This window comes from Neopelma chrysocephalum, unplaced genomic scaffold (assembly GCF_003984885.1).
Source record: "Neopelma chrysocephalum unplaced genomic scaffold, ASM398488v2 Primary Assembly neopelma1_25, whole genome shotgun sequence".
NCBI classification, from domain to species: domain Eukaryota; kingdom Metazoa; phylum Chordata; class Aves; order Passeriformes; family Pipridae; genus Neopelma; species Neopelma chrysocephalum.
In genome coordinates this window covers 12090544-12108884 of record NW_020897694.1, presented here as the reverse complement: position 1 = coordinate 12108884, position 18341 = coordinate 12090544, and the positions used below count along the sequence as shown (strand labels likewise).

The 18341-nt window shown below is 39.0% G+C and overlaps 1 protein-coding gene across 3 annotated transcripts in view; it reads right to left on the bottom strand.

The window, feature by feature from the left end:
• TRPC4 (transient receptor potential cation channel subfamily C member 4) overlaps window positions 1–18341 on the bottom strand; it is a 141757-nt gene that overhangs the window by 85490 nt on the left and 37926 nt on the right. For 2 of the 3 annotated variants that reach the window (XM_027674472.1, XM_027674471.1), the window contains one exon: window positions 1131–1535. In XM_027674472.1, the coding sequence (XP_027530273.1) occupies window positions 1131–1508 (378 nt within the window). In that variant the 5' untranslated portion in view covers window positions 1509–1535. Of the gene's footprint in view, window positions 1–1130; window positions 1536–4000; window positions 4087–18341 lie in introns of those variants that run through there. The other variant, XM_027674473.1, reaches the window with a different exon arrangement.

Sequence of the window (18341 nt, the reverse complement as noted above, 5' to 3'; positions counted from 1 at the left end):
ACATTATACTATAATAAAGTATATTGTATGCATTATCTGTGAAATGGTTGTAATGATTCAACATACTGTTCACTGAAATACATTCATAGAGTAGTGATAATACATAAAATTTGAAATTGATGAAAATATAATATAATATTATAACTACTTTTAAGGTTTTTCTTCCTAGAAGAGTCCAATGAATATCAGAATTAATGGGCTATGTTATCCTGTCTCCACTCTTTTCTTAAAATTAGAAGGCTAACTACTTCCTAGAGATGTCTCAAGGCAGTGCAAGGGGAAGCAGAGTAGTTATCACATTATGAATGAGCCTGTATGTAATGTTTTTTTCCTTTGAGAGAAGACAGGAGAAAGGGAGAGGAGTTTGTACCTTTTTAGGTGTACTTGATAGGATGGATGACTACTTAAGACAGGGCTGAAGTTCTGATCAATTCGGTCATGCCTCCCAGTGTTGCCTTTCTGAGTTGGGAGATGATGACCTCCCCATGGAGGGTTTGAAACATTCATTGATTTTTACGGGAGTTTCATAATTAATTCGAATGGACCACATATTACCACTACTATTCTTTTTGGAATTATTTGCTTCTTTGAATGATTAAAGACTTCTCAGCAGGAATAATGTTATCATTATACAGAGGGGGCTTATGGAAAAGACAAAGAGAGACTTTTAACCAAGGCCTGTAATGACATGGAAAGAGGCAAAGTTTTAAACTGAAAGAGGGTAAGTTTAGATTGGGCAGAAGGAAGACATTTTTTACAATTAGGGTAGTGAGACACTGGATCAGGTTGCCCTGAGAAGTTCTGGATGTCTCATCCCTGGAAGTGTTCAAGGTCAGGTTGGATGTGGCTTTGAGCAACCTTGTTTAGGGAAAGATGTCCCTGCCCATGTCAGAGTGTTGGAACTAAATGATTTTTAAAGGTCTTTCTGACTCAAAACAATTTGTGATTCTACGATGTCTAAACACAGATTAATACAATGCATACAGCATCAATGTAATTGATTTTTTTATTTTAAATATTTGTGTGCAAGGATGAGGGTTGGTTTTGTTTTTCTTTTTGCTTACTCCCTTGGCCAATTCTTCTCTTTACATTAGAGCAGACCACAAACTTGGAGAAAATCCTGCACGTACCTGTTTCTCCCCACTGGGCTTCTTGTGGTTTAACAGTAGCTCCACAGCACCAACTACCTCCTTCCGTATGGCATGCAACAGAGCATCTCCCACATACACATTAAAACTTAAGAGCAGCTCAATGAGCTCAAGGTTCTCATTTTCAATTGCAATAAGGAGTGCAGTTCTTCCCAGGGGATCAATGCAGTTAATATTGATCTTGAAATAAATTTCTGCTTCCTCCAAAGCTTTCTTTACACTGGCATAGTCTCCTTTCTCCACGGCATTCAAGTAGGCTTTTTCTGAATGAGACAGTTCAGACTCTGCCCGTACGATGCGAAGAGGGATACGATCTCTGTAGGGAGCATTGACGCTTCTTTTGTAGTAGAACTGGGCCATATTTTATGCCATTCTAATACTTTGTCTCTGCAAGATAAAAATAAAGATTAAGTCAATAATTTATTTAGGGGGTACAGTGCATCAAATTAATATTTGCAATATACAAGTATTTAAAACTATTACCAAAAAGTGATGTTGAAACACATACAAATGGTGTTTATAAACAGAACTTCTAAGATCTGCAAGAGTAGAAGCCAAAATATTGCTTGTTTGTAACTTACCAAGTCAAAGCATACCTGTCAGCATACCATTTGCTTGTATGCATTTCTTAGACCTGTGGCAAACATGAAATGACATGATACAATGTAGTTTGCACCAAAAGTGTAGCTCCACTTCATCCTTAATTTCTTCATTCAGTTCCACTACCTCATGTTTCCCACAGTAGAAGAATATGCTCATGCACAGTTGCCACTGCTCAGTAGATTAAAGGGCATTTAAGCTTGATTGAAGTGGCTATATCACCTAGAGATTGGTTCAGTTGCCTGTATAAGCTACTGAGGCCTCTCTAAGATGCTCTAGTTATGTCATCTGTACTCCAGCATGTCTCAGGTCATTCACAAGGTCTGTGCACATTTGGTACCTTCATGAAAATGTCTCTGACATCCTACAGAAGCCATGTGTCATTTAAGGGTTGTGTGTAGACAATTAAATACAGCCCTTCCTATCTGTTTCTTTAGGTTGGGCAGAAAAAATATGTTAGAATTTGAACAGTTATTAGCATTTACATCTTCCTAGTGCTCAAATTCCCTGCTTATCTGTGGGAAGACTTATTTTGCACAGTTCAGCGGTGAGCTTCCCTACAAAGATTTTGATTCAATCTCATATGCTATTAGAAAAACATTCACATAAAATGCTTTTCTAAGCAGCACTTACTATTGTATAAATTAAAATTCAGAACCCAAAAGGAAAAAACAAAATCCATAGACTATAAATTTCCAAGGAGTGGTAGATAATAGTCATAATTTTGATTCTGTGCTTTTCAGTTCTAAATCAGAATTAATACAAAAACATAGCAGCTATAAAACAACTCTAAAGTCTTACTTATAAAAAAGCATTTAATGTCTGTGCTTTTATTCTGTATACTTTATGCAAGGATTTTGCAAAAATAATTTCTTCTAACAGAATGATTCTCTCCTGCGTCGATTTTCTACTTGGGTAAGAAAAAAAAAAAGGAAGAGGAAAGATGGAAGAGAAAAATTTTACCTCAAAGAAAAAAGTACACAAAAAATATTTCCCTCTGCTGTTCAATTAGAAGCTGAACAGTTTATCAGATGAACTGTAGTTTCTTGAAATTTTCTCAGCTGATAATGCAAGTTGCAGTAAACCACTGCCTTTTCCTCCACTCCTTTCAGTCATTAAAATCTCTGTTGAGATCCTAGTTTAAAAAGATAATATATATTTCTATTATTTTTAGGTTTTGATTCATCAAAAAAAAAAGTCACTAACAGTAAGTGAGGAATATAGTAATTATCTTCTCCACTTTTCTTATGCAGTGTGATGAGAGGTAAGTACAAAAGTACAAAGGCTGTTACTGAGTTGTTTTCTTTGTTTTCCAGAGCAGATCAACGGGGCTTGAGGCAGGCAGAAGAAAGCAAAGGAGACACATGAGAAAAATTCTTCTCCATATCCAAATACAGGAGCTCAGGATTTGCAGTCCTTTTCAAGATGTTTCCAAATTTTCCCAACAAAATGGTATCAGTCTGCAATCTGGGCTACTAGAGGTTGCACAGTTTGTGGATTATGTTCTGTTAATCTCACTCTAAGTAAACTACACTGCAGATCCATTGCACAGTTTTACACTCCTGGAACAGATATCACATTCTTATTGTTAATGCACTGTTATTTTACCAGTTAGATTTTAATTATTTCCTTTCAAAACTGGATTCAAGCAGGAAAAAAGTGTATGTTCAGACCTAAATTAACAGACTTAAGTGTAGAAGTTCACAAGTAGGTATCTACAAGGAAGGTGGGCTGCTATATTCCCATGATAGTCATAGAGATTTACAGTTTCATTCCTCTGCTCACAAACTGTGGTCTGGTACTTGATGCTGAAGGGCATCCTGCCTGAGTTCAGCTGCCACCTCACAATGACTTAGGTCTCAACAATGGCTCTATTTCATATCTGTCAGGCAGACTTTGAATAATGCACACACATTATTCCTCAAGACACATGGAGAAAACTGAGGGACTGCAACTGGAAGGTCAATGCTATAACCTTCTCTCTCTTGAAAGCACAGAATGAATAAACAGATCATTATCTCCCTGTTTATTGTGAGTCAAATTAGGAATTAACTTATATCAATGAAACCAGGCATCACAGAGATGCTTATGGTAGAAGAAGAGTAAAGCAACCTATGGATGGGATCTATCATAATTTCACTAGGGTCATTTGGGGATTCCTTGTTTCTTTATTTTTATAAGTGTGAGGAAGATGCGTTATTGTCTCACTGTAGGCCATAAGGAAAACACTTGTTGGAACCTTCAGTGCTCACCTTCACATGATTCTTGAAAATTAGATCTGAGCTTAACTTGTCTCTTTCAGAAGAGACACATTAAGCACACATTGTCTTTCTTCCAAATAGCTGTCCTCTGCTAAGCTTTCTTGCCTGCACCACTTCCTGAAAATATCATCCATACATAAAGTTTTATATTAACTAAAAATCTATGTTTACATGCCATTAGAAAGCAGAGATTAATTGTTGATACAGTATGATCCTGGAAGGTGATATAAACATCAAAAATAATAGTTCATGGGTGTTTACAAAATTAAATTTTTGTTTGTTTGTTTTATGTACAGGTAGATAGTGTTGTATGACAACTGTTACTGTGCTGTCACATGTAAATGCATGCATATGACAAATTTACGTGGGCATATCATGAGAGCTGTAAGTGTTCAGAGTAGCCAGAAGAGCTAAGGAAGTCTCCAATTGCTTTGAGCTTCTCTGCAGGAACAAGAGGCTAAAAAACCAATACACTAGAACAGTGTGAGGGAAATGAAAGAAAAAAAATATGGTTCAAAACTTGAAAAATTGTAACTATAGTCTCTAAAGAGTCCACACATCAGACACATAATAAAAAGACTTCTCAAAAGAAACAAAGACAAAATAACTTTCTCTAAATAACTATACAGTGCTTCCTGCCATGCCAAGGAAATAGCATGCAGTTTTATTTACACCTGCTACAGACAACTATTTCAAATTGTATGGGAATGTTTTTTTTTCAGGCAGGAACAGTAACTTTGCAAACCTTTAACATTTCCACTCTATCATTATTTAATAATTTGATAATTCTTAAGAAAGTCTGATGTCATGAATTTTACTGATGCTAAATAAACAATAGGAAATTTTCTTCTGCTGCTATATTGTGTGTGTATATATATATATACACACACACATGCATATTATAATCCCAGGTACACAGAAGTTTCCCCATCAAAGATAAAGCTAAAAAAAAAAAAGGCAATTAGAATTCCTTGGCATTTATCCAACCTCTGTGTTTGCTGTATTTGCTTCCTCTACACATATGATCATATCTTCCTTATTTTTCCAGGAAACCCTGACTTGCATTTCCCTTGCATGCTGTCCTCTATGCCAAAACACTATCAATAGCCAGGTGCGGGAGATGTATTGGAGTGACCCATTAACAGGCACCAAGTGCCTCTGTGACAAGCCATTTCTACTGCCAGTCACAGCAACTGTGCTTATGTATTGCAACCCTTTCAGAGACAGGAAAAGACCAATGACAACATATCTTCTTCAGCAGATGAGCAGCTGGAGGGACATGGATGTGCTCCATAGTATCCACATGTGCAATTTCTGAAACCCTCACTGACGCTACCCTTCTAAAGATACTTTATTTCCAACATTGACCACTGTTATACTTACTATAGCAGCATATATACAATATAGCTTCTTCTCTGATGTCATCAAAAGCACACTTCTGATTTTGCTCATGAGTTTGTTTTTCAGACTATTTGCATGAAAAACAAACAAACAAACAAACAACCCCCCGAAACTTCATTACTATGCTGTCACCCTGTTCAGGAAACCAGAACACTTATGACAAGTGAATAACATGCTGATTTCTCTGTGATCTTCTGAAACTATTTTATATGCAATTTTCATGGCAAAGCAAAGTTTCTGACATTTGCTATGTTCATGAAAGTATGAAATTTTCTTTCTAAAATAGACCTGTGACATCCCAGCTTTAATCTGACACAGAACCCTATTTGATACACAGTAAAAATGATGTTCAAAGAGCATTTTGGAAAGCAGGACTCTAGCTCTGATAAATCCCAGTCCAAACGAAGCATAAAGTTCCTTCACTGTCAGTCACCAGAATAGACTGTTTCATTTCAACAAGCACAAAAGAAATTCAAGTAAGTCTTTGATCTCTGAATCCAGTATCAGTCCCGATACTGGCATATAACTAAGGTTAAACAAGTAACTTAAAGATGCTTCTAGCATTGAGATCAACTGGATAGGCTGTGCTTATACTGTGAAATATACTTCATCCAAAAGTAGGACAGCTGAATGAGAACTGTCTGTTGGGAATAATTTCATAGGAAGATGTTAATTGGGCTGAGACAACAATTGGATTGATTCCAGGGACTGCTAAACCAACTTCAGCTGCAGGTGATGGAGTTTCACTGACCATGTATGCCTTTAGCACTGTTTATTTTACAACTGTTATAGCTGGCAATACAGTATCCTCACCTGAAAGTAATTTTTCATTGTTAGAACTACAATCAGCTTCAGACTTGAAAGCTAACAATAGCAAAAGTAGCAATTTGGACTTTAACACTGAGTCATGCATGCAGGAGATAAACTGAATAGCTTAATATGTTGTACATTCCCCTTGAGGCCATTGATTACTTTGGAAAAGAGCTAAACCTCTTGTTTGTTCTCTGGTTTAAAGTACCCTATAATCCAACTTGCAGTAAAGCAAAGAACATGACCTACAGCTGCAGTGAATGATGGGAGGTAAGGTGTCATATTGTGTTCTGGCTTCAAAATCAGCAAGGCAGGATATCAGCTATAAAGAACAACTTTCGGGGCCCAGGCACAATGGATATACGACAGATTAAACTCTACCACCATTTTATATGAGCATCTTAAAAGATCGAGTCCCAGGAGGTGCAAATGCTGACACTGAATGTGATAAACCTTTGATGCAGTGACACAGACTACTTGCCTAGGGTTTTTGGTGGGGTTTTTTTTTGAAAACTTTAAGACAGGATGCAATTTCACAGCATGTTGGGGGGGGGATTAAAGCATGGTTCTTCATATATAGCGTATGAATGTTCTGTAAGTTCACTTGATGCCGCATGGAAGAAAATTTTCATCTTCTGGGACTAATGTCACAACAAATCGTAGTTGAGAAGGACAGGTTCTTCTTTTAACAGTGACCTTTAAGGTCAGCAATGGTATCAGCTTGAGGTTTGAGAAATATCAAAGTATAAAAAAAAACCCTTTAAGAGAGGCATTAGAAATTACTAACTGATCACAGAGGGGTAGGATGATTTGGGGTCAGGAATGCAGTATTGCAAAGCTGCATAATTTTTAAAATCAGAGATATTCAAGAACTTGCTTCTTCAAAAACTCCTAAAACTGAGCCTAATTTTATTTACTTTATCAGCGAAAAATCAGATAGCTCCCATGAAAGAGCACCACTAGCTCACAGAAGTATCATTAGATGACAATATTAAATTAGTTCATCTTCCCAGTTTTATTTAAACTAGAAAAAGATACTGTTTGGAAAAAAACAAGATGCATTGTTTCCTCTTGCTGATGGTTAGAATTATGCAAATATCCTTGGGAATCTATGAGAATGACTCTGAAGCCTGAGCTATTTGTGCTTGCCCAGAGGGGAATGAATAGTGAAGCATTTAAGCCTGCTACCAGAGCAAAGGAGACAAAGTCTGCTTTTCACTGATTGACATGAACTTCTTTGAAATGATGGAGCATGAATGATGTGAGTCCAGCCTACACCCAGTAGGCACCCAGTTTGGAGTGGGAAGGACAGAGACAGCAATAACACAGATAATGATCTTAATGAGTGACTGCATCATCCAGTTGAACTGACCTTCCTGTCTCCTTGGCTGGTGTTATTCCCCTGGGTAAATTAAAGGAGCTCTCAAAAATAGTTTTCAAGAGAAAGTACTTCAGTATCATCTGGCTACACATAAGGCTGCCTTCCAGCATTTCCAACAGTAGTGCTGACCTAATGCCCTGTGGATGTGATTCTGCAGCAGTCATACAGCATGGCAACAATTCTCAGGAGACGTGGGGAGTGGGTTGTCCCCTGCTCCTGGAGAGAGTGGGTGGTCTTTCTCCACGTGGAAAGCATGGGAGAAGAAAGTACACAATATCTGCTGAGAAATCAAACTATGGTTGGGCAGAAAGGGTCTGACTGTACAAGTTCACTTGAGGAGGAAAGGAGAGAGGATGCAGGTTAGCTTCGGAAATATGGGACAGGAGCTTTACTTGTGGGAGTTACGCTGTAAGTGGCAGTGACCTTTCTGTGTTTCAAGGTATGTTTTGACACAGAACCACATCTTCCCATGCTTCACATGATGCAGTTCCAGGCAGCATGCAGTTTGGCCAGAAAAGGGAGAGTTCGGGCAGACTGCCCAAATACTTCTAGTAAAGATTTGCTAATAAAAACACTCCATTGTGGGTCCATTTTCAGATGTACAAGCTAAGCCACCCTCAGGATAAGTTAAAACACTTCCTAGTATCTAAGCCAACAGAGAGCCAGTTGTGAAGAGATCTGTGTACAAACATATACGCTCACATAAGCACTTTAGTACTGGCTGCTGCCCTCAGAGTGGTATGTGTATTTTGTGGGGAGCCTTGAAAGAGGCTGAACTAAAATAAAACAAAAGCTGGCAATAAATAAAGGCTAGTTAGGAGAAACTGTTCAGGTTTTGGAATGTATTGGCCTTTTTCTACCCATATCCTTAGTGGTTCTGACCTCTCACTGTTTAGAGACACTTGAGTCAGTGCATTTTAATACATGTTCCTGAAGGACTTCATAAAACTAAAATCAGGAAAACTTGTTATGTAAGCTCACCTACCAATAATAACCCACTAACTCAAGTAAAAAGAATTATAATGATCAATAAATCAAAATCAAATTTATATTTAAATGGACCATTTAGACTCAATAGTAGACGATGTTCCACAATTTTGTGTTAGATAACACAAAATGTAGTTATCCAAGTCTAGAAAAAAATGGTTACCCATTGGTGATAAACCCCCAAAAAAAGAATTTGATTTAAATCTGTCAAACGTATAATTTGGTTAGTTAACTAGTCTAACAGCAAAACCTAATTACTATCTGGACCAAAGCCTGACAAAAATAATGCTAGCATTTTTCTCAAGAAATTGTATACTTACATGATGACTAAGCCCTTCCTGCCCTTGTATCAATAAAGACTTCAAAGAATAGAATAGAAAACCAAAACTCTGACAACTCCTATTTACCAGAAGTCATAAAATGACAGCTTCATGTAATTCAAGACCTTTAAATGTATAGCACAGAATGTATACCCTAATGAATAGCTTGATAAGGTATTATATAAGGCTTCTTAAATCCAGGGGAACAGTTCTTTCCAGAAATTTGCCCACATGGCCAAATTGTCATTTATACTTATGCCCAAATAACATTTCAGGATTAAAAGTCTCCTGCTAAGTTAGAACAGGAGTGAAAAATATAAATAGTAACAATAAGAGAATTCTCATTGCTAGGGGTGATGAAACCAGAAAGCTATCATGGGGATTCCCTGGCTTACAAAGGCATGTCTGTTATAATGCTCTATAGATCTGTGACCCAGCAGCAATTATGTGAGATTGGTAATAGCTCAAATACTTGGAGCACTCTTCAGGAAGTTTGTATTTTCTTCTTTGTGTGGGAAAAGGTCAGAAGGATGTGCATCGGTGTATTACAACACAGAAACTTTAAAAACAGGTCACTTGAAAATCTAAACAACAAATCTAGCTCAACACTTACTTATGAACTGCTTTCTGAAGTATTATGTAAAGTCCATTACTGTAAATAATGACTCCTCTCCCAAACATATAATTCATTATTCCAGCATATTATTCACAGAAAAAATATATTTGACAGATAGGAAAATACCAAATAATTGATACATAAAACTTTCACGGTGGAAAATGCATCTTTTCACAATTTCCATGTGGCAGAAGATTAATTCTGCATGCTTTTAGCACAGTTTTTTGCTCATCTAGTTTAAAAAGTAATCATTCAGATTTATCTCTGGAAATAGGAAGTAAGCAACTTCATTTTGAAGCACCTGTGTTTCTGCACCTCGAGCCAGAGGGACAAGTTCTTCTAAACAAAAGCTAGCCTAACTCAGATTCTCAATGTAGGAATACCTCTTTGGCAAGACAACCAAATAAAAGTTGAAGAAAACAGGAAGTGACTTTAAATTTCATGAAAATGAAACTTGGTTACAAGAAACTCTTTGAAACAATACTTTAACTATCAAGTAGACCAGATGCTATGAGAGATTCACAAACTAAGGATTACTATAAATATCTCATTTGAACTCTGACATAAGGCAGGTCAAGAGAAAATCAGCATGGCTTCCTGGTCCTGAGAAGTCTGAACTGGAAAAGGCTTCCTGGGCCACCAAACCCAGCCTCTTACATGAGCAGCTCTCTCAAACAATCTGAGTCTGAAAAGATCAGACTCCTATTACAAGTATCTGGGATCTCCCTGCTTGGCCCACCTTCCCCTCCACTGCTTCTATGAGTGACAAAGCCTCATTCCTCTGGCATGACAACTTCTTCAGTCCTAAATTAAGTTCAGCTGTTGAGGACTACTGACAGGATCATCCTTCCTCCAGTATATTTGGAAAAAAACTGTATTTTCTTTCGACTTCCTTTTGTCAGGCTGCACAAATCTGGCTTCTTTACAGCTCCAGCCCATTCCTTGCACATTGGTACCACCTGAAACACCCCAGGATGCCCTACCTGTCCCCAGCTGCTGCCCTGAAAGGGCACTGGTCCCCTCTAGCTCCTGCGTCACACCCCTGGTACCCTCAGGCATTTAACTGGCAGTAGACGTCCACAAGTGTCAGCTGACTTTAACCTTTTGTTTCCTTCATGTTTGCACTATGCCTTTGTCATACCACTTCTGAGTGACCGAAGTGTACCTGTTACTCCAAGACACACCTCCCTGCATTCTCGTACAATGATTTCAATACTTTTCTATCTTAGACTTAGATATTTTACTTGATTAAGTTCTAAACCTATCGTCATCTTGTTCAAGTCTGTATCATAATCATCAACCTTCAGTTTGCCGATAACCCATGTTCTTTCCCTCCTCAGCTGTTCTCAGTCAATAAACTTCTGGTGAAAGGAAAAAAAAATAATTTTACAAATTATTCTTTATTTACAATTTATTTACAACACAATTCTATATTTACAAATTATTACACAAATTCTTGTGGTACTTAATTCTGCAATGACGCATATATATAAGAACTTCTTTACTTCTAGCAATCCTCTTCCTCTCCAGTGTTTCAGTTTTAGTCAGTTTTCTCTTTACTTAGATGTCTCACACAGGTCTCTGTCTCTGTTACTACTCAGTAAGTCTTTGACTCTATGACCTATTGTAGTTATGAATGGCAAATGTTCCTTCCCTGTGAACAGCATGAACTTTATATTTGAAAACTTTGTTCTAAATATACCCGTCACCATTTTATTTTATCGAGTAAGATAGGTGGAATATAAATAACAGTGAGGCAAAAGAAAAGCGATCATCAAGAGGCTAAAAGTTATAGTGTTTACTCTTTTTTTGAAATAAGTAAAATGACATTCACTTCATACCAATGAATGTAAGAGGTAAATCCTGTAGATATTAACCATATGCAGTGGTGCTGTACCTAGATGCAATATACCTAAATTTAGACAGCTTGTTAAGGTTACTAAATTGGAATGTATTGATCTTGTCTTCCTAGAGTTAGTAGAAAAAGAGAAGGAAAGTTCTGCTGCAAACAATTCAGTCAAATCTCTATTTCTTTCTTTTGACTGGTATAGGTGCGTATGAATCTAGGCCTGAACATCTGCATTTGAAGAAGTCTCTGAACCAAAGATGTTCAGAAAGTTTGTTTTGAAAAGAAAAAAATGGCAAATAAGAAATTGCATTTGGTCAAAACCAAAGGAATACAAATGCTCAAAGGAAGACGTGCCCTATCTTGATTAGGAATATCAGCAATATCTCCTGATATGTGGGATATGCAGGTTCCTGTCACTACTGTAAACCAGATACATCAATAACCTATCTGCAGGCTATGGGACAATCTTATTTTGGAAAGATTTCCCTTTGCAGGAAACTCTTTTCTTACTCTAATTCCCTTCTATGTACAAATATATATAACAGCACATAAGGGACTGCACCATGAGTTATGGCACGTCTCCTTTCAGATGCTGTGCTAAACCAACATATTAAACCATTGGTGGCCACTAGAAATCTCATGAACTGTCCCAAAATATTAAAGAAGGTCACTCATGTTCAAGGGATATATATGTACAATTCATTATAGCTGATAAGGGAAGTAATACCTACTTTTTCCTGAAATTAGTTTTCTGAGAGATGAAATTGACCCTAAGCTGCATAAAGAAGTTGACCTTCAAATACATATGTGCAAGCTATTAACATTATTCATCACTGTGCAGGTGTAGCCTACATTCTCCATAGTCCCCTGCATGGTAACGTTGCACAGTTAGTGACATACTGAGTGTATGAATTTCTTTAAAACTCAGCTGCTAGTGATGGAGTTTCCATCTTTTTCAGGTTTTTTATTTTACTTCTAAAGGATCAAGGTTATCTTTAGTTGTAATAGACAGACTACCTGTATTCCTGCATTGTTGTTTTCCCTTTAAGAAGGGTTTCAGCTTTCTTTCTGACTTCAGGGAATAGGAAGAAATTGAAATAATGCTATTTTGATACTGAACTTCTGGAAAAAATTTATTCCTGTGAGCAAGGAATAAAGTAATATTACTAATGTGAATGAGAACAGTTTGGTGTAGTTACTAAAAAAAAAAAGGAGCATGTAAACACAACGTAGGTTTAGATACTATCTAATAGCTGCAGCATTTTATATTTCATCTTCTCACTTATTAAACTGCCATGTTAATATGAGATCAGGCCAATGTTTTGAACAATCAGCATATTGTTCCAAAGCATAATGTTTCCGAACTTTTATTTAAGCACCTTTTAACGTAAGTTTTAAAAAATAACATCAGGTTCCATCCAAGTCAATGCAGGATCTCAGAAAATTGTATTTTATAAAATCAGAACACATCTCAAAGTATTTACACATAGATTTTGGAATTTAGGAGATTAACACCAAATAAAATGGTTTCAGCTTTCAAGTAAGGGCAAGAGAGGAGAGCCAGGCCAAGATGAATTGTAGTTGCCAGGAAAATTTGCTAGAATAAAAGTGAGAGGCAAACCAAGGCAGAAGATTGTCTATGAAGTATGTAAGAGTGCACATATCAGGATATGGACATATCAGGACCTGACGAAAGAAAAAACAAATATCCAAAATAGGTATTTAGGGAGAACAGTAGGGCAATTGAAACAAACAAAACAAAAAAAGAACACATGAAACTGCAAAGAAAATGATGAAAATCTAACGATGATTTTTAGAAATTCCACGCAAAGGAGATTCGTTAACTAAATAAGGAACAGGTTATCCTGGCCTGACAATAACATCTTCCCTGAAAGCAAAGCTAACAAATTTTGTTACAGCAACATGCCCTCCAGCCATTGCTTCCCTACAACTCAAGTGGTGTGCTTGGCAGGGATCTTCATTTGTCCCTGATGAGCTGTGCTCCTTCACAGGACTCACATTAACCCCCAGGACATCCACAGACAGCTATGCTGAACACCGCTCACTGCTGAAGTGGGTTAGTGCCCTGATGTTCTGGGTACTAAAAACATCAGTGGTTTCTATTCAAGGAAATCTAAAATTACAACATTCTTTCCATTGAGAGCTACAGCTCCAGACATGTAATAGCCCTTAACAAATAATCAGGAACTGTCAACATAATATCATCCATCATAAAAGCAGTTGATACTGTTTTACCAGAGCTCTGAGGAGAAAAAGCGGACAAACAAATGAAAATAAACCTTTTTAAAACTAATGCTTGTGAATGGAAAGAAAACTCCTTTTAGGAATCAAAATATTCAAAGCAACTTTTCAAGACTATCAGATGTCATGGATAGCATGTTACTGAAGCACGCGTCCCTCAGTTTTCTACCCTCACTGCTTGGAACAAGGGGCAAAATTGAATTGCCATTGGCACATACTGTATTTAAGTGCTTACTTACCTCTGGTTGTATAAGGAGATGCTGGACAAGGTTTTAATGTAACCATTCTCATGGTAACCATTCTCATGGTAAAAATGAGCAATTTTGTTTTTCAGGGATAGAACTGTTTCTACACTAATCACACTCATTTGCTTAGATAGTGAGACAAATGGGACTAATTCAAGGATAGTATAATTTAGATATTGCCTTTACAGAGTTGTTCCAAAGCTCATTGCACAGTGGCATGTCAGGGAGAACTTAATCAAGCTAATTGTCTCAAAACATAAGGTCAACCTCAAGGTAGAAAAACCAGCTGTTAATAAAACACTCCTCAGAAACAATTACTCAGTTTGACTGAACAGGAGTATCTTCATCCTGCATTTTACAGAGATCTGTAAGAGTAATAAATGTCCACCATTTTTAGCAGTGGCTTAGCAACTGACAGGACCAGGCCAGAAAAGAAATTGTAACAACATAAGAATAAGAAGAAATGGGCAGTGGATCATGCAACCGAATGTGTCCATAGGAATATGGTAAATAACACAGAATTGAGAATTACACCCAGTGGCAGGGGACCCTAAAAGCATACTCATATTTATTTCTGAAAAGCAACCAACTCTTTGGATGAAAGCTGTGTCGAAGTGCTGCATATATTTGACAATCATTTACTAGCAAGTTTTTGGCATTTTGCTTCAGGCAATATCATGTCCTTAGACTACTTCTTTTTGGAACATAAAACTGTGGGTGGGATTCAGTTCAGGGTTAAGACACCTACGTTAAATGTCTAAATGTAGAAATCGACATTTGAGATTAGTCCCCAAACTCCCTCTGTTGTCAGTGGATAACCAGGACAGGATTAGATTTTTTAAACAGAGAGACTAATGACCTTTAAGATATTCTACATGCCTGAGACATCCCTGGGCGCTGGCCAGATAGACTATATCCTTCTTTGTCCACAGGTAGAATCCAAGAAGGATGCCAACTCAGATGTCACTAGATGTATACCTTTTAGCCAACTTTATCAGAGCTTTAGTCAGTAGAACTAGCAGCACTTGCAAAGTGATTCAAGTCACCTGAGGTACCAACATGCCAGTCAGCTACATGGGCTATGTTCTCACCTAGCATACTTATTATGGGCACTTGCATGTAGACCCTCTGTCTGGAAGCAAATCCTGCATGCTGAGCCCACAAGATGATACATTAGGGTTTCAGAGATGAACTGGGTCAGGTGAAAGTCATGACAGGCAGGAAACTGGCTGCCTCCAGGGCAGGTATCCTCTGCCAAGTTACTGACCAGAAAGCCAAGGAGCACACTGAGTTTAGATGTCTTCTGGGGAAGAAAGAATGCAGACAGTCTGCAGCGAGGCAGCTGCAACACCAGGGTGTTACTGTCAATATGCTCCCTGCCTGTGAAGTCTATAAAAAAGCCACACACTGGGGCAGAGGGATAGAAAGGAGCATGTCTCTTCTCCCCATGGTGTCAGTGGGTCAACAAAGACTGAGAGTTCAAAACTGCTGGCAACATATTGCAGTGGGCGGGAGATACCTGTGGAGTTGCACCTCATTACACGTGTGGAGTTTGCCATGCACTTGTTGCTACTAATATTAAAATCAAGAATGTCTCCCATTAAATCTATACCTGATGAGAAAATGAAGATATAATACATTAGCAGCCATTGTTTGGCACACACGAGGCTGTTGCAGGCGCTGCTCTACTTTTGGTGGAAATTAAAGTCTTGCCTTGACACAAAGTGCTAACAGGCAACCAGGTGTTATCATCCCACAGCTTGGTACCCTGTTACTCCACATTTGAGCAAACTCAGAGCCCTTCTGGCCTGCCATCTGGTTATTTCTGATCTATGATATTTGTCTCACTACTTGCACCACTAGAGATATATACTGCTAGGATTAAGTCAAAGGTGCCAAGATTTCCCAATAATTTTCATAGATACATGATTATCATATCACATTAGAAAGGCAAACAAGCACAGAATATAAATGATGAGCACATATGCATGTATTTCAACACCAGGAGAGAATGTTTCACAGTCCAACACACTTCACTCTTCAAAATGCTTTCCAGATATTTCGCTGATATTTTATTTTGCTAACTTTCACCCCATTACTTCTAATTATAGTCACACTGACCTACTTAAGTAAATTTTGCTAACAGCCTGCTTACTGACAACCACTCATCCAAGTTGTTTTCATCTGTGACATCTACTAACCAGAAAGATTTGGAGTGTACTGGATATATGTCTGCTTTTTGCTAGGGGACAATGGCCAAAGCTTTCTAGTGCATTCACAACCTTTTGCTGTCACATTTTCAGTATGTGACAGCATAAGATGGCTTCAGTGTCATGTCTCGCCTCTGAAGCAAGAGTCTTTATCCCTACCTTTACCTTCATATTTCTTCAATCAACTTTTCATTTTATCCACACCTCTCCTCCAAAAAAAAAAGCTTGAAACTAGAGTGAGGGAGCTGAAGCAAAAGGACACTGACAAGAAAGTTGTCTACGTAGTAGATGCAGACTTCTTAGAAAAGAAACTGCGATCGCCAAAGCAAAAGAAGATGGAGGTCCGCTTCGACGATGGCAAAAAGGCCTCTAAGAAGTCAAAATCTGACGACGAATACTCTGATCAAGACCAGTAGAGGGGCCCTGCCTTCTGCCAGGAGAAGGAAAGGGGCCAAGAAGATAACCGGGTTTACTGGGCTGTGTGGGTTCGATGGCCCGGCACATCGGATCCTCAGAGATACCGGGCCTTGATAGATATTGGAGCCCAGTGTACTTTAATGCCTTCGGAGCATAAGAGTACCGAGACTGTTTCTATTTCTGGAGTGACAGGAAGGTCTCAAGAGTTGTCAGTGGTAGAGGCCGACATGAGCTTGACAGGAGACCAATGGGAAAGGTATTCCATTGTGACGGGTCCAGAAGCCCCTTGCATTCTTTGCATGGGCTACCTAAGAAGAGGATACTTCAAGGACCCGAAAGGGTACCAGTGGGCTTTTGGAGTAGCCACGGTGATTGAAGAGGAGTCCAAGCAATTGTCTGCCCTTCCTGGTCTCTCGGAAGACCCTTCCATTGTAGGACTACTGCGAGTTAAAGATCAAGAAGTGCCAATAGCCACGACAACCATACACAGACGACGAATCGAGATGCTGTGATCCCTATCCACAAGATGATCCGAAAGTTGGAGAACCAAGGGGTGGTCAGCAGAACCCATTCACCCTTCAACAGCCCCATCTGGCCTGTACATAAGTCTGATGGAGAATGGAGACTGACCGTGGACTATCGTGGCTTAAATGAAGTCACGCCACCGTTGAGTGCTGCCGTGCCAGATATGTTGGAGCTCCAGTATGAGCTGGAGTCCAAGACAGAAAAGTGGTACGCCACCATTGACATTGCCAATGCATTTTTCTCCATTCCCTTAGTGGCAGAGTGCAGGCCACAGTTTGCTTTCACCTGGAGGGGCGTGCAGTACACCTGGAATAGACTGCCCCAGGGGTGGAAGCACAGTCCAACCATCTGCCATGGACTGATTCAGGCCACACTAGAGAAGGGTAAGGCTCCAGAACACATCCAGTACATCGATGACATCATTGTATGGGGGGGACGCAGCAGAAGAAGTTTTCAAGAAAGGACAAAAGATCATCCAGATTCTCCTTGAGGCCAGTTTCGCCATCAAGAAGAGCAAGGTCAAGGGACCTGCCCGAGAGATCCAGTTCCTAGGGGTGAAATGGCAAGATGGACGACACCAGATACCAACAGACGTCATCAACAAGAGTGGGGGGTGACCTTGGGACCCCCTCGCTGCTGCTGAGAAGCTAGCATCCTGAGATGAGAGCACGGAAGCTCTGATAGAACTCTCAAGGAAAAGGCCTTCAACTGAAAGCTGCCCAAGATGTTCTGACTCAGGGGTGAATCCCCTGAGGAAGGGACTTTCACAAAGATGCCCCTGCAGTTCGTGATATGCCCATGGTGAAGCGAGTTTTGTCCCTGCTGGTAGTCCACGGGCGAGACCTTCGTTTGGAGTCGAAGGGTCTGAGAGGGCCTTGGAGACCCCCTCGTGTGTATTGGCAAAGATCCAGCTACAGCCGCTGCATGGAAGAGACACTGCTGCCCTAGAAAGACTTGCTGCTCAGAGAGAGGAAAGGATCTTTCCCTTCTTCCCTCCTGGACATTTATTTGGAAGGGAGAAGAGATTTGATCCATTGTAAACACTGTTTTGTCATGGTAGAGATAGTTGAGGTTGTGTATGTAGTGTACTATAATATTTATTTGTACAGTGTATTGTAATATATATTCCCTTCCCCCCATTTTGAGCCTCGTGTGGTGTCTGGAAAACCCATCTCACATTGGGTTGAGATGAGGGAGGGGGGCTAGAACTAGGGAATTGGATTTTAGGGCTCTCAAACCACGACATTTCTTCAATCAACTTTTCATTTTATCCACACTTCTCCTCCAAAAAAAAAAAAAAATTTAATTC